At 55.1% G+C, this 13,923-nt stretch overlaps 6 protein-coding genes across 6 annotated transcripts; 3 read left to right on the top strand and 3 right to left on the bottom strand.

The window, feature by feature from the left end:
- Positions 1–2,700: 2,700 nt before the first annotated feature.
- On the top strand, positions 2,701–4,447 carry B0T15DRAFT_396829 (uncharacterized protein; the record flags this gene model as incomplete). The annotated part of the gene is made up of 3 exons (XM_062864861.1): positions 2,701–3,149; positions 3,291–3,897; positions 4,100–4,447. Coding segments are annotated over 3 exons (1,404 nt in total), but the record flags the coding sequence as incomplete, so codon positions are not given.
- Positions 4,448–4,484: 37 nt separating this feature from the next.
- On the bottom strand, positions 4,485–6,224 carry B0T15DRAFT_556483 (serine protease; the record flags this gene model as incomplete). Its single annotated transcript, XM_062870419.1, has 2 exons — positions 4,485–5,839; positions 5,913–6,224. 2 exons carry the CDS (start codon positions 6,222–6,224, stop codon positions 4,901–4,903), a joined length of 1,251 nt encoding a protein of 416 aa, XP_062721709.1. The 3' UTR covers positions 4,485–4,900.
- A 218-nt stretch (positions 6,225–6,442) lies between these two features.
- On the bottom strand, positions 6,443–7,576 carry B0T15DRAFT_533871 (uncharacterized protein). Its single transcript, XM_062869391.1, has 2 exons — positions 7,068–7,576; positions 6,443–6,984 (listed from the first exon to the last, which is right to left on the bottom strand). The coding sequence occupies exons 1-2, from the start codon at positions 7,162–7,164 to the stop codon at positions 6,587–6,589; spliced, it is 495 nt and encodes a 164-aa protein (XP_062721708.1). The 5' UTR covers positions 7,165–7,576; the 3' UTR covers positions 6,443–6,586.
- Positions 7,577–8,444: 868 nt separating this feature from the next.
- On the top strand, positions 8,445–9,733 carry B0T15DRAFT_214639 (uncharacterized protein). The gene is made up of 3 exons (XM_062862717.1): positions 8,445–8,881; positions 8,959–9,220; positions 9,320–9,733. The coding sequence occupies exons 1-3, from the start codon at positions 8,530–8,532 to the stop codon at positions 9,600–9,602; spliced, it is 897 nt and encodes a 298-aa protein (XP_062721707.1). The 5' UTR covers positions 8,445–8,529; the 3' UTR covers positions 9,603–9,733.
- Positions 9,734–11,821: 2,088 nt separating this feature from the next.
- Positions 11,822–12,592, top strand: B0T15DRAFT_502952 (uncharacterized protein). Its single transcript, XM_062867451.1, has 2 exons — positions 11,822–12,273; positions 12,402–12,592. The coding sequence occupies exons 1-2, from the start codon at positions 12,031–12,033 to the stop codon at positions 12,450–12,452; spliced, it is 294 nt and encodes a 97-aa protein (XP_062721706.1). The 5' UTR covers positions 11,822–12,030; the 3' UTR covers positions 12,453–12,592.
- A 158-nt stretch (positions 12,593–12,750) lies between these two features.
- On the bottom strand, positions 12,751–13,750 carry B0T15DRAFT_416901 (uncharacterized protein). The gene is made up of 2 exons (XM_062865480.1): positions 13,382–13,750; positions 12,751–13,254 (listed from the first exon to the last, which is right to left on the bottom strand). The coding sequence occupies exons 1-2, from the start codon at positions 13,678–13,680 to the stop codon at positions 13,047–13,049; spliced, it is 507 nt and encodes a 168-aa protein (XP_062721705.1). The 5' UTR covers positions 13,681–13,750; the 3' UTR covers positions 12,751–13,046.
- Positions 13,751–13,923: the final 173 nt, after the last annotated feature.

Here is a 13,923-nt window from a genome sequence, read left to right as displayed (position 1 = left end):
CGCCAGTGCTGAGACAGGATACGGAGCGGGACTGAGAGGTATCGAGGGGCGAGGGAGGACGTGCGGCCACACATGTGGTCTGGCCAAGCATTGGCCGAACTTGGCGCCAAGTTCGGGGGATGCGATAGTCTATATGCACACGCTGGTGGCCCTCGAGTCTCGGACAGCACACGACCAACGGCGGGTCGTTGGAGGCAGAATCAGCCTCTGATGTCCCTGGATGCAGAGATGCAAGTTGGTTCGTGCAGCCAAGGCTGTAAGATTTGCTTGGCAGTCCGGCCCAAGCCTTGGCGGGGTTAAACAGGGGCCACTTTTGGCCAATGAACTTCCCGGAAAACGCAACGTGCGCCATCCACTCGACGACGTTTGCCGCACCCATGGAACTTCCCGCATGCGAGCAACGTCCAATATAAGCAGGAGACCGAGTGAGGGCGAATCGTCGGGTCGACTCATCCGTTTACAGCGACACCGGCGCTCGTTTCTCACGACTGGAGGTTTGTCTGGCTCGGCCATCATTAGGTGACATGAATTGTCAAACCTGTCGGTAGTGACCTCCCAAAAGAGGCACCGAACTGGTTGAATCAGACGATCGGTTCGCCACGCAGATGATGAGAATCCACCGCATCCCACAAGTCTACGGTTGTACCGCATCGTATTCCCTGTACTGTAAGAGCTCGGTGTTGATCAATCGAATGGTTCCAGAATCAAGCCATCGTTGCCATTTTGCTTCGCTTCGGTGTGTCTTAGCCATCCCGCGCTGTTGCTCTGTGCTCACTGCAAGAAATCTCACACAAGCGGAGTTCCAGGCCGCATCCTGCGTGCGGAAATGCAATAGCTCCGGCCACAGTACTAGTATGGAGTGCCTAGTGTATGCGGCAGCCGGGTCGGCATGCACATGTAGATTTTCAGTTTTCACATGTGAAGACCATCCATTTCCCGTTGGTCATGAAAGGATCCCTCCCTGACCCTGAAGGGTGTCGGGACTTTCAAGATTTCAACATGGTGGGCTCGACTATGATGTTGCTTGACAGGCGTAGGACTACGGTCTTGATCCTCTTAGAGGAGCCGGTTGCCCAGGCCCTTTTGATACATCTATTTCTTTGTCTCTCCTCCTACGGATCAGGGTAACATGGCACCTATTTACGCCTATGGTGAATGTACACAGGACACTGAATAAGAGCGACCTTAACCCAGCAGGACGGGTACCTCAGCACCGGTACCTACCATCGAGCTACCACAAGTGAGATCGGCGAACATGGGTGACAGTAAGGGTTTGGTGGATCAACACTACTGCGGTGCAACCGGCAAGGCAGCCGGGTTGGCCCACCAGGGCTCGGTTCCATTGCTAACAACCCGGGCCGGCCGGTGGCCCGATTCCTCGAGGCAAACTGGAAGCCGGAGACACCGAGATTTTCATCTGACAGCGACATTACACTAGTCTAGCTCAGCAGCACATCCACCGGTATGGCTCTCCCAGTCCTGCCCTGCGATGCTACCCAAGTCGCTGGTACCCGAGAGTTGGTTCGGTAACGATGATTCTACGAATCACCGCAGATAATGCACATTGACGAGCCCATCCACCTAAATGCCCTGTGATGGCAAGCCAAGCAGAGCATAACTTGGCATGTTGCAAACATCAACTGCGGAGCTGGCTAGGTAGGTAGTTACTAGTAGTCATGGCTTTCGGACCGAGCGCATGGAAGGCTAGTTGTACTTTCAATCAGACAGAGGGGTTACATCGGCCACGAAGGATCCGGTTTATGTTTCGGCTGGCGGGGATTAATACAGTGAGTACAGACTGGGACCGGCTTGTATACCAGCGGGATGGATTGGAGCAAGGGCTCGACCGCGAACCTACGTTGGTGCGGGGGTTCTCGTGAGCTACATTTGCATGGCTGACGGTTTATCTCGCGCCTTGAGATCATTGCAGGGATTAATAGTCTGAGGTGTAGACTCGAGGTTGGACCTGCGCACTCTTTCACTCTCCCTTCTCTACAGACTAAAAAAAAAAACTAAAAAAAATACGAGAGGAAGAGAAAAAGATCAGGGAGGAACAAAAAGAAGAGAGGATAAGACTGAAAGGATCAAAAACATACAACACCAAGGATTCCCCAGTCGTCACCGACCTGAGTACTAGTTCGGCGGTCGGTAGCTTGTCTAAGGGAGAGCGGACGGGATCCCGAATTTTCTACCGCCTATGGTCGTATGTACTCGGCGTGGTAGAGAATGGTGTTGATATGAGAGCATGGGAGAATTCTTCCCAAGAGCCATCCGGTCTCCCCGCACTTTTTCCCATAGATAAGCCACCCATTTCACTTAGAGGTTAGGCTGTCTTTATACATCAAACCTCTCAAGACGGACACTGTTCTTGGCGCGTCAAGGCTCTGATCGAGGGCCGCATCTCGCTGGAGAACTTAGACGAGGTCCTTGACACCCTGGGTAGGCCGGCGTCCCCGCTCAGTCCGATGACGGTCACCGACACGCTTCCTGGTTGTTCAAATGCGTACACGAAAGGAAAGCAGACAGTTGGTGGTGGACATGTGCTGAAATCAGGGGCAGTGACCACAAGCTGGGCAAGTACTGCAAGTGCCTGACCACGTGATACGAGCTAAGGTGTACCTTAACCTCGGGTACTACGGATCCTGCCATGCAGGATAACATAAGCGACTCCTCCCCTCTTGTACACTTGTGCATATACCACCCGAACCTGATACAATGGACCGAACCGATAACATCTCAGAGACTCCGGATGTTGGGGAAGAGCGCGGGTCGTCTTCGCCTGAGCTATCGCTGGAGGTGATATTACCCGAACCACTGCGACAAGAAATAGCCAGTTGGTGTGCGTCGAGACTGGCCGCATCTTCGCTAGACATCGAACAAGTCTACGTTGAACTCCGCCATCTCGAGGCAAAGGAGAAGCTGGTCGTCGCCCAAGATGGGTGCTTTGGCAGTGTTTCCGCCGCTTGGACTCGGGAGAAGATGAAACAGATGATAGCGCGCGGGTTCGACATTCGTCGGTGCCTTCTTCGATCCGCAGCCTTGGAGCTTTCGCGCGACAAGCTGCAGCCCATCACTATCGTCGACCTCCCCCTGGACATCCTGCGCATCATTTTCAATGAATTTCACTACGACAGGGTATTTAGCGACTCGTCCTGGAATGGAAAACTCAACTGGGGCCTCGGTTGGGATCGGGAGCGGCCCCGGACCGTCCAACAGCTGCGGCTAGTGTCACGCCTCTTTTGCGAGCTTGCAAGCCCACTCCTGCTGCTCATTCTCCGCGTCGACATCAGCCGGTCTTCGCTGGACATTGCGGACGTGATATGCCAACGTCCACACATAGCGTGTGGGGTCCATGGCATTCAGGTGTGCCTGGCATACCGGCCGAAGGAATACGCCGACAGCCTTGTCCGATATACGACCTCGCGCCTGACGAATCTGTCGCTATACGTGCGTCTCCGCTACGACCTCTGTGCAGTCGACGGCGGGGACACATCACTGCTCCAGGAGGAAGCGGATAGTTGGCTCAAGTTATCCGCTGACTGGGAAGATTACTGCAGAGAATTTGATGGGGGAGGAGCGAGCAGAGAGGTGCCGGAAGGATATCTCACTCCGTACCGGGAGATGCTTCGGCAGGGATATGCCGAGTTCCGTCGCCTGCACGAAGAACAGCGCCGACTGCTCTCGGACGGTTCTTTTGCGAATGCGCTTGCCGCCGCAATTGCGCAGTTGCCCAATGCACACTGCTTGTCCTTTGTCGACGACGTCGAGCGCCACGCGGACCTCGAGGGAAGTTTGCTCAACGACGCCGGTCGGTTCTCTCGAATGATGCAAGCCCAACCGCAATGGCGAGAGATTGATGATGATGAACAAGGCGGTTCACCAGTCGACATGGAGTCCGTGAGGCTCCTTTGGGAATTACCCATGGCACTCCACAAAGAAGGTGTCACCATATCGCAACTGGACCTGACGCAGTGCATCCCGCTCTATGCCAACTTCTCGATGCTGCGTCCTCCGGGCGAAGACAACCGATGCCTGGGGTCAGTTGAGTGCCGCGTTCGAGAACCTTGAATTCTTCCACTTGGATACCTCCACTCCTCAGATACAGCACCGGCCTGCCCTTGTTCCCGACGAAGACAAACTTCACCTTGACCATTATGTCGGCGCAATCCTTTCCAATTGCGGGAAGCAGCTGCGGTATCTGCACGTCGACCTTTCCAACCTTGGCATTCGGACGAATGCTTTCCGTGCTGAACACGAAAACTGCTCCTATGCTGGCCCGTTCCTCGCTCGGTTGCAGGAAATGCCGCGCATCCGGAACCTTAGCCTCTATGGAAGCGAGCTTGGTCTATGGCGATGCATTGAGGAAACTTCGATCCCCCAAGATGTCGGGCGCTATATGCGCGGCGAACTGGAGCGTAATCCGCTCCGACCATACACTGATTCTTAAACGCTTGAAGCGAGGTGGCGGTGGGACCGTTACCCAGCACGGAACTAACTATTCCTCAACCGAGCTACCACGTCTTCTGCTCCTAACTTCCTCAGGCAATGCGGACTGTAGAGCTGCTTAAAAGAGTGATTTCGATCGAGCGGTGGGCTTCGGTCCTTCGAGTTCCTAAAAACAGGTAAGCACGATCCCCTTTTCTCGACTTACAGGCTATCACGCATTGCGTCCTTGGGAGAACAGGCTGCTCTGCTCTACCGAGCAGGTCACAGAGTGAAGGTTCGCTGCCAATATGACCCAGATAAACATAGTTGTCATACAGCCAATCCTGCGCATTGTGCAATGTTATAGGATTAGGCTTTATATAACTCTGTACTACTAACAACAACCACCTCTACCTCTCCCTCGTACGGAGCAACGACCTGCCAAGTACCTTGGACCTGCGCCACAAGCACTCACTCAAGCACCATCGGCACTATAGCCGATCCGATCAGCGGCGCCCCTTGGGTCCCCGACACCCTTGGTAGCAACATCCAGTATCCGCTCCGTCACCGCAAGGCTGCCTGAGAGTCCATCCATGGCGATGAAGTACGCCGCCAGACCAGCGACGTGAGGGGCCGCCATGCTGGTCCCCGTCATGGTTGCCGTAGCGGAATCACTGCTGTTGTAGGCACTCGCGATCCCGCCACCCGGAGCGAAGATTTCCACAGCCGCCCCCCAGTTCGAGAACCCGGCTCGCCGGTCATCCCTGTCAATCGCCCCAACGGTGATTGCCGACGGCGCCGAAGCGGGCGACCACTCCGCGGCGGAGCCATTATCGTTGCCCGCGGCCGCCACCACGATCAGGCCGGCGTCGGTGGCGGCGCTCACGCCGTCGTTAACCGACTGCGTGTAGGCGCCGCTCAGCGACATGTTGATGACGGTGCGGCCGGCCGCCCCGCGCTGGCGCGCGTCGGCCACGGCCCAGTCCAACCCCTGCAGCAAGCCGGACATGCCGCCGCCGCGGCCGAGTACCTTGACGGCCACCACGGTCGCCCTCTTGGCCACGCCGTACGTCACCCCGGCCACGACGCCAGTCACGTGCGTGCCGTGCCCGGCTTCGTCCGCGTCCGGCGAGCCCGCGACGAAGTTGGCGCCCCACTCGGCCCGGCCGCCGCCGCCGCCGTCGGCGAACTCGGCGTGCGTCGTACGGATGCCCGTGTCCAGCACGTACACGCGTACGTCTTTGCCCGCGCTGGAGTCGTAGTAGTAGTGGTCCCAGTGGTCGCGGGTACGGTGTGAGACGCGAGCGAGGCCCCATGGCGCGTTGTACTGGGAGGTCATGGCGCGCTTGGGGGTGGGCGGAGTGATATCTGCCACCGCCACCTTGGCGATGGTGTCTTTTTCGATGTATTCGATCTGAGGGGAACTAGCAATGATAACTTATATAAGGTACAATTAACCGAGGGGAGATGCGCTGCGGAAAGCTCACCAAGTCACTCTGCTGTACCAGGTCGGCTAGTTCTGAGGACGGGATCTCCACGATGTAGCCCTGCAGGCCAGGCATGCCGAAGCCGGCGACAATTCCCCTTTGGCCGCCATTCCTTGCCTTGACATTGACGTTCGCTTCGTGTAATTCTCTTTCCAAGGCGTTTATATCGGGCTTGTACTTGATGATGTATTTTTTTGGAACAACAGTGTCGGCCGGCGCCCAGTCATTCTTGGTCGTTGCAGCCGCAAGCGCGGTCGGGATCATGAACAGTCCTGTCATAAGACCACATAATGCGGTAATAACCAACCTCATCGTCACTGTTCATCGATCCCTAAGAGCGATGGGTGTTGGTTAAGAAGGCGATCCGGTGTTTTGGCACGTTAAGCTCCACTAACACTACAACACCTCAGTCGGGCGGGTCGAAGTCCTCATTCTCAACAAGGGGCCGGTCGGGTTGTTGCACCCAAGGCGAAAATATATGGATACGCAGGACGATCGACAATTCGACATGGAGTCATGGATGGGATTTCGCGCTGATGCTTGGCCTCATTGTCGTTGAATCGCTGATGCCTCGTCATGGACCTTAAGCTAAATACTAATACCCCGCCGCAGGCAAAGAGTCCCTAGTTTGATGATTACTACGGTACCTACAGCTCTGCTGTCGGCCCAATCTCTCACGCAACGGTCCCGGCCCCCGCTCCCACGCCGGGTCCGGTACCAGCGCCCGCCCCAGTCCCAGCTGTGGCGCCAGCGGCGTTACCAGTTGCGACGGCAGTTCCGCCAGCATTACCACCAGCAGCGCCGTTTCCAGCAGCCGCGCCTCCTGCGGCACCTCCGGCTGCTCCGTTACCCTTCCCCTTCCCCTTCCCCTTGCCCTTGCCTTTTCCTTTACCCTTCCCTTTCCCCTTGCCTTGCCTCCTCACCCGGCTGTTGGTGACCTCCACCTCGCCCTCGTTATCCTCAGCGTCGGCTTCAATGGCTTCGATGGCGCTGGCATCGGTGTTCGCGACCGCATGGGCGGCAGCCGTGACGTCCCCGGCGGGAATTACTGATGTAGCAAGTGTTGTAGCTGCTGAGACGTCAACGTGATGGGTCAGCTGTTGAATATCCCGGTGTACGGAGGTATTATTAGGATAGTATTTGTGTTTGTGTTACCTTGAACCTTGCCCTCGCGTGGTTGATCTGCAATGGCTGAGGCCCCAAGAAGAAGGAAGGGAGCGATGGCCCCGAGAAAAGACTTGGTGAAATGCATCGTTGTTTTTGTACGATTGGATGTCGGGCCTGCGACTAGGGAAGTGATACCTCCAAAGTCACAATGGATTTGGGAGGAAAATGGGGCCGTCAATGCCGGTGAGATAGTGATGACTAGTAGTACGCAATGCAGGTTGAGAGATGGAAAGGACGAAGGAGCTGAATGAGACACTCCCTTCTAAAATACCGAGAAATCAAAAGGTGTTCTAATAATGGTCAGTAGATCAGCGGACTATGAGCCTGGACCGCAACAGCCAGATGTGAGGGGCACGGCGCAGCGCAGGCTGAAGCATTCTGATGTCGCAGCGCAACCGGAAATACTGCGCAGTCGCCGTATCATCCCAGATGGTGGCTTTGGGGATAAGGAAGAAGCAAGAGCTTTGACAGGCTTCTCCTTGTGTGGCTGACTCGAGAGCGCCCGGATGGAGTCGCAACCGTGCATTCGAAACGAGGGGCTCAGCCGCACGTCGCAAAGCCGAGCGATACGCTGTGGAGATGGGGGAGAGTTCTAAAGTTTAAGCTTGAATCATGTGCGACTAGGTAGATCAAACTATTTGTTTCGATGTTAGGGTGTGCATATGAGATGAGATGGCCGAGATTCGGAGAACAATCAACACAAACACAAACGCCTTGTTCTGTGCACTTCGGGTTATTAACGTTCTACCGACTCCAAGAGAAACTGGAAGCGAGGCCTTCGCCCGCTTTCATTTTCCTCTGGTGTCTAAATCCACAGTGATTGAGCAGAAGTTGCGAAAGTGAAGTAATTGCGACGTACTGCGACCTCGTTGTGAATCAACTCTCTGGTGTCTTATCGAACCAAGTGGTCCAGTTCCCAGAACATATGAGAACAGTAACTTGTTAGTAGGCACTAGTACCTAAGAAAATTGCGAGCCACTTTCCTCTTCACTGCATTCTGTGTATAATCAAGCTTAGCTTGGCCTTGCTCGGCGAAGACAGTTCCTCTAGAGTTATCCCAGCTCCTTGCGCAACCCGCCTCAAGGAAGCACCCTCAGCAAGGGTTACTTCCAACAGTGTATGTACGGTTCAAAAGAAGCAAATCGTGTCTCGTAATCGCTGACTTACTATGGTACGCAGAGCGAGTAGTCTACCTTACCTCTACTTAGGAATAGGATCTGTTAGTACTCTGTAGTCGAAGCGACTCCACATCCCGTATTCGTATTCGCAGGCGACTTACACGCACCACGCCTAATCCTTCGGGAACACCAACTCCTAGTATTAATAGTCAACAGAGTTCCGCTCTGATATTCAGTTACGAAGACACGACAATCGACGCGGGAGCATACCTAAACCAAACATCCCCCCCCCCCACTGCTCTCTAATCAATCAGTTATTCTTGATCAGCACCATGGCATCGCCCCCGGCTGCAGCGCCTTCTTTCCAGGTGACGGTGCACCCGTTCTCCTCGCCGACACCAGGCGCCTGCGCATACGAGCAAGGACGGTCTTCGGCCCGGAACGCTCTCGTCTTCCTCCCGGGCCTCACCAGCGGGCCGCATGCGACGGACCTGTCCGCGCTGTCTGCCATGCTGGAGCAGTCTCCGGACCTGAGCTTCTCGCTCTGGGAGTTCCGCATGCGCAGCTCGTACTCGGGCTTCGGCTGCTCGAGCCTGGCCAACGACGTCGAGGACACGGCGGCCTTGGTGCGCTATTTGCGCGCCCTCGGCAAGGAGAAGATCGTCCTGATGGGCGCTTCCACAGGTTTGGAGCCCCCGCTGCCTTCCGTATTGTACATACTAGTTTTTCGTTGACCAGATCTAACATTTCTCTGCCCGCAGGCTGCCAGGACTGTCTCGAGTACACCGACCGCGCGAAACACAACACTCCGCCAGTGGACGGCTACATCCTCACGAGCCCCGTCTCGGACCGGGAATCGGCCTTCCTGTTCATGTCTGACAATGACCTTGCCAGAAGCGTGCAGGTTGCGAAGGATATGATCGAAGAGGGGCGGAAAGATGATCCTGTGCCGAGGCAGGCCCTTCCGCCTATTTTTGAGGCACCTGTCACGGCGTACCGGTGGCATTCCCTCGCTGCCAAGGGGTAGGTCGACAACCGGGTCATTCATATGCAGGGCCTTTGAAGTCCTGTAGTAGTAGTAGTGCCTGCTTTTGCTAACGCGTATGGAATCTTCCTATCTAGTGGAGACGACGATTACTTCTCTTCTGACCTGCCCGACTCCACGCTTGCTGCCTTATTTGGCCGGATCGACAAGCCTGTGTTGTTCCTGCCTGCTGGGGAAGACGAAATGGTGCCGCCGACAGTGGACAGAGAGGCGCTTCTGCAGCGATGGCTGTCGTTTTGCAAGACCGGAGTCACCAGTGATTTGTCCGGGTTCGTTCCGGGCGCTGACCATGTGGTATCAAAGCATGAGGCGCAGAAGTGGGTTGCCGAGAGGGTGAGGGCTTTCTTGGAACGGCTGTGAGATGGAACGGACCGGTTCCCTGAGGCTTGAGCGTAATGCACTCATCTCTCCCCCTGTTCCGGCTTGTCCCCCGTCCCTCTGAATGAATAGTTCTTTTCATTTTTTCAATAACGTTAATCATGCTGAAGCCAACTTCATAGCCAGCCTCATCATCTTCCATAAACACTGTCCAACTCACCTGTGCTTATCCGTCAATATTACTGCCGTGGAGACGTGTCAGCAGGGGGGATGCGGACCCAGTCACAATCATCGTCTCCCGTGTCAAACAGAGGCCTGTGACCCGCATCCCCTCAGCCAGTTTCCATTGTCATCAGAAGTCCTGTGCCGGAAGCGGAGAGTCTTGTCCTGATTCGAGCACAAGCGCTGGGACGATGCGGGACATGGGATCAATGCAGGAATCATGCACGCTATCGGACATATGCCGCAGCCAGGCTGATTAATAGTCCCAGGCTTCAGCTGCTTTTGTCTACAGTTCAACTTCTCACTCAGGTATTCTGCCCGCACTCTATCATGTCGTTATGTATTTGCCCCTAGAAAATGACGCACACGTCTTTCGTGACCGATGTTGCAGCCTGAAAACAGATCCCCTCGAACTGTATCCAAAATCTATGTGTGTCGTTTTGCAATCTGGTTGCTCATACAAGCAGACTTCAGAAATGTTGTCATCTGGACTCAAAATTGTGTCATCGTCGAGCCTAGGATATCTTGGAAGGCTAAAAGGCGTGTAAGTGAATCAATTCGGTGTATTACCACTGGTAGAAAACGATCGGATCTCCGCACAATAAGCCTGATTGTTGCGGTCACTAAGTTGGCCACAAATGCTACCGTACGCGGAGTGCACGGATGGTCTTCCAGTGCCAGGTTTGACGCCCCATCCCTTGGCGGTGATGAGAAAGCCTCTTCCCCAACTTTCAGAGAGCGTTGGACTCGGAAGTCTAAAAGAAGCACCGGTATCCGATCGTCATTACAACATCCGACACCTGACTAGAGCGCCACTTCTCTACCTGCCTGGATCAGGGGTGGCACACGTGTAGGAACATCCGAGCTCGCTTGGTCATTGTTTTGGCAAGTGCGGGGGAGACATACACTACTAGTATGCTGTGTTCCCAACCCCCAGGTCCATGTAATGCCCAGACTGCTGGTCAGCCTCCAGCTCTTCCCAACTTCCAACTTGTCAATGCCAGGGGCGTCCCTGCCGTCCAATGTCGCAGGGCATCTGCACGGCCAATTGGTGCATCTGGCGGTCGCCGACCGAAGCCGCCCCGGCCAACACCATATTAAGTAGTGTAGGTGAACCTGGAACTTGGAATTGCCGCAGGTGCAAGCATCCGATCATGTGCAGCTACGTAGCAACGATCGAGAGGGCTTCATGTCGCTTTTGGGTTCACTTTGGGAAGGGAGAACTTCAGCCCTTGCCCGTCAGAGGCCTCGCCACTTTGTTTTGGCGGAGACAAGAGAGGGACATTTTTTTTCTTTTTGCCAGTTGGCTATCCTTGGTCCCCTTTCCGAGTCCGATAGTGGAATAGCGAATCTTGCATCGCGCGTCACTAATGCAGCGGAAGTGGAAGGCTTTCCCCAGTGGCTTGCATCGCAGCTGCTAGGGAGCCCTAAAATGTTGAAAGTGAGCGATTGTACTTTACATAAATTACATAAGGTAACTGTACAGGGCATATGTAACATATGTGAGATCTTACAACCTGAACCGGAAGTCTAGACCGTAGACTTGGTCAAGAGATCTCTTGCTTAGATCAGGCAGGCTGGGTGCGTGTCTAGCACTATGAGACTTTCTGTCTATAAATAATAGCCACAAATGAGCGCTGGCATTGCATGAGTACCCTATGCTTAAATACAAAAATGTCAAGGATCGGCGGCGATGCGCGATGCACGATGTGTTGTTGACGTAGGGAGAAACCGCTATTGAAGTCTGACTGAGTTTTGACTTGCACTCTCAGGCTGAGAGTCTCAGCCGTACCGCTCCTAAGCCGCGCAAACCAGCGGCGTTGCTGCAGTGATCTAAACCTCGACCGGGATATCCATTGTTTCACAGCACCTATTGGCCAGGCAAGGGAACGGAGATGTGACGAGTTATGGACGCCGACGGTATGAAACATCAGGCCAAAATCAAGGCAAAATCAAGGTTGAGCATGGGGCTGAACCACACCTTAAGGACACAATGACCCGGCGGGTGTCGGTGAACGACGGAACTGGCCACTGATCCTCCGCAAGATCACGGAGGCAGCGTGATCTGGGGAGCAGGCAAAAGTCTATATAACCCCCCCATCCTCCTCGACCATCTTCCGTTCGACTTTCTTCCTTCCTCAGACTCAGAGCACTCAGCCCAAGCCATCCAAGTCCCCCAAAGACAAAAGCCAGCAAATATTCCCAACCCAATCCGCTCCCCAAATCCCCTTCTCCATCATCAAGAAAAATGCAGTTCTCCAACCTCTTCACCGTCTTGGCCCTCGCCATGACCGCGACCGCCCTCCCTGCCGCGGAGAACGTCGACGTGCTGGCCGAGCGCACCGACACCCCCCCGCCTGCCAAATGCAACTCCTCCAGCACCAACGTCTGCTGCCAGGGCGGCATCCTCGGCAACATCCTCTGCGCCGTCTCCATCCTCGGCGGCTCCTGCACCGGACAGGCTTACTGCTGCCAGACGGATGCCCCGGCGGTACGTCTACTCCCTTTTCTTTCTCTCCACTCCCGAGAAATACACTCTGCCTTTACCCAAGTCGTCACGTGGAAAAGAAAAGAGAATATTGTGTGCTGACATGGAGTGTGCGTGCGTGTGTAATATAGGGCGTTCTCATCAACATCCAGCTGCTCAACTGCGTCAAGCTGATCAACTGAACTGGTGGTGACCCGCGGAGTGGACAGGAATGGTCTCCTCGCGCCGTCCAGCTTCTTGTGTCAACAATAGTATCTCGAACGCGCGCGTGGCAGAACCCATCCCTTTTTCGTGTGGGGGCATTCCATGGAACGGGCTGGGGGCAGTGGTTTCAGTGGACCCTCGGAACTTTCAGTAGTTATTTTCATGCGTTTGCTCAGGCCTGGGGGGAGGGGGGAACGCTCATTCTGTACTTAAGAGTCACTCCTTTTGCTGTTTAGCTCTCAAAGATCCAACATCTTGCCGGCTACCTTACTTGACCTGGACAAAACTGATTATGATGTCGCTTGGTGTTCGTTTCATGGCTACCTTACCTTACCAATGGTGAAATACCGGAATCCAAGCGGTTTATGAGAGCGCATCGGGGCCATGGGCGGTGAAATGGATGAATGTTGTGGTATTGATTGTTTTTTTGACCTGCTGGAATCATTGAAACGCCGAGCTCATCGTGGGACATAAACGCTGCCACGGACGTGCCATACACCATCATCTCCGAACGGAAACCCTCCACAGCGCGGACTCCAAGAATTACCCAGAAAGATATCTCAAGAAGTTGCTCACTGCTGAGCAACCGGTTCGGTCCGCACCTCACCGGGCTGTTGCTCCGGCTGGCCCGCCGCGGTTGGCGGTTGGCTCGACTGAGCTGCTGCTGCTGGCTGCGGCGGCGGCGGCGGCGGTTCAGCGGTGTGGTCAGCTAAATGCTGAATCAGCTGCTGCTCAACTAACGCCGGCTGCTGCTCGACAGCTTTTTCACCAAGACTGGAACTGGAGGGCAGATCAGTCAGTATAAGTACCCGAGGAGGACTCAACCCAACCCCGCACACACCAGCACTCCTAGCTTCTACTACACGGGGGGGTTGTCGGGGCGTTGTCGTCGGAGACTGTCACTGACTCTTGCATGGGCTCGTCCTCCTCCCCCAGCCTCTCCGCACTAGTAGTACCACTACCTCCCTCCTTAGCTCCTTCTTTCTTCTTCCTCGGACTAGGCTCACCCTTCCTCGGCCGACCGGTGCGCACGCCAACCGTCGGCGTCTTCTTCTTCAGCGCGTACTTGATTTGGTGGAGAGAGTATCCGGTGATCTTGGAGATTTGCGTGGGGCCCATCTGCGCGTCCCGCGACAGCGTCTGGATCCGTATGAGATCCTCGGCTTTGAGCTGCGGCCTCCCTACCGATCCCGCTGGCCGGCCCATTGTGGCGATCTCTCTCGTATGAAATTTGATCCCAACTCCGTTAGTAATTATAAGGTTGTTGCTCCTGTTGCAGCGAGTTGAAGTTGAGGGTGTCGGGGGTGCGTGCTGTGGTTGGTTGCTTTCAGGAGAAGGTGGGGCATTCCTTGGCATGCAGCAGGGGTAGAAAACTTTTACACCCTGTGGAGCATCAAGTCAACAGAGCTTGCGATGCCCACGTCGAACGTTCTAGGTTTCATCTCCTCA

This window comes from Chaetomium strumarium (genome assembly GCF_033439665.1).
Source record: "Chaetomium strumarium strain CBS 333.67 chromosome Unknown B0T15scaffold_4, whole genome shotgun sequence".
NCBI classification, from domain to species: domain Eukaryota; kingdom Fungi; phylum Ascomycota; class Sordariomycetes; order Sordariales; family Chaetomiaceae; genus Chaetomium; species Chaetomium strumarium.
Note: the sequence above shows the minus strand (reverse complement) of the source record. Positions and strands in the feature narration are given on the sequence as shown.

Coding starts and splice junctions, on each gene's coding strand:
- B0T15DRAFT_533871 (XM_062869391.1), bottom strand. CDS start 7,164: ATGCATTTCACCAAGTCTTTTCTCGGGGCCATCGCTCCCTTCCTTCTT. Junction 6,985..7,067: donor ACGCGAGGGCAAGGTTCAAG/GTAACACAAACA, acceptor TTGACGTCTCAG/CAGCTACAACACTTGCTACA.
- B0T15DRAFT_214639 (XM_062862717.1), top strand. CDS start 8,530: ATGGCATCGCCCCCGGCTGCAGCGCCTTCTTTCCAGGTGACGGTGCAC. Junction 8,882..8,958: donor CCTGATGGGCGCTTCCACAG/GTTTGGAGCCCC, acceptor CTCTGCCCGCAG/GCTGCCAGGACTGTCTCGAG. Junction 9,221..9,319: donor CATTCCCTCGCTGCCAAGGG/GTAGGTCGACAA, acceptor CTTCCTATCTAG/TGGAGACGACGATTACTTCT.
- B0T15DRAFT_502952 (XM_062867451.1), top strand. CDS start 12,031: ATGCAGTTCTCCAACCTCTTCACCGTCTTGGCCCTCGCCATGACCGCG. Junction 12,274..12,401: donor GCCAGACGGATGCCCCGGCG/GTACGTCTACTC, acceptor TGTGTAATATAG/GGCGTTCTCATCAACATCCA.
- B0T15DRAFT_416901 (XM_062865480.1), bottom strand. CDS start 13,680: ATGGGCCGGCCAGCGGGATCGGTAGGGAGGCCGCAGCTCAAAGCCGAG. Junction 13,255..13,381: donor GAGGACGAGCCCATGCAAGA/GTCAGTGACAGT, acceptor TCTGCCCTCCAG/TTCCAGTCTTGGTGAAAAAG.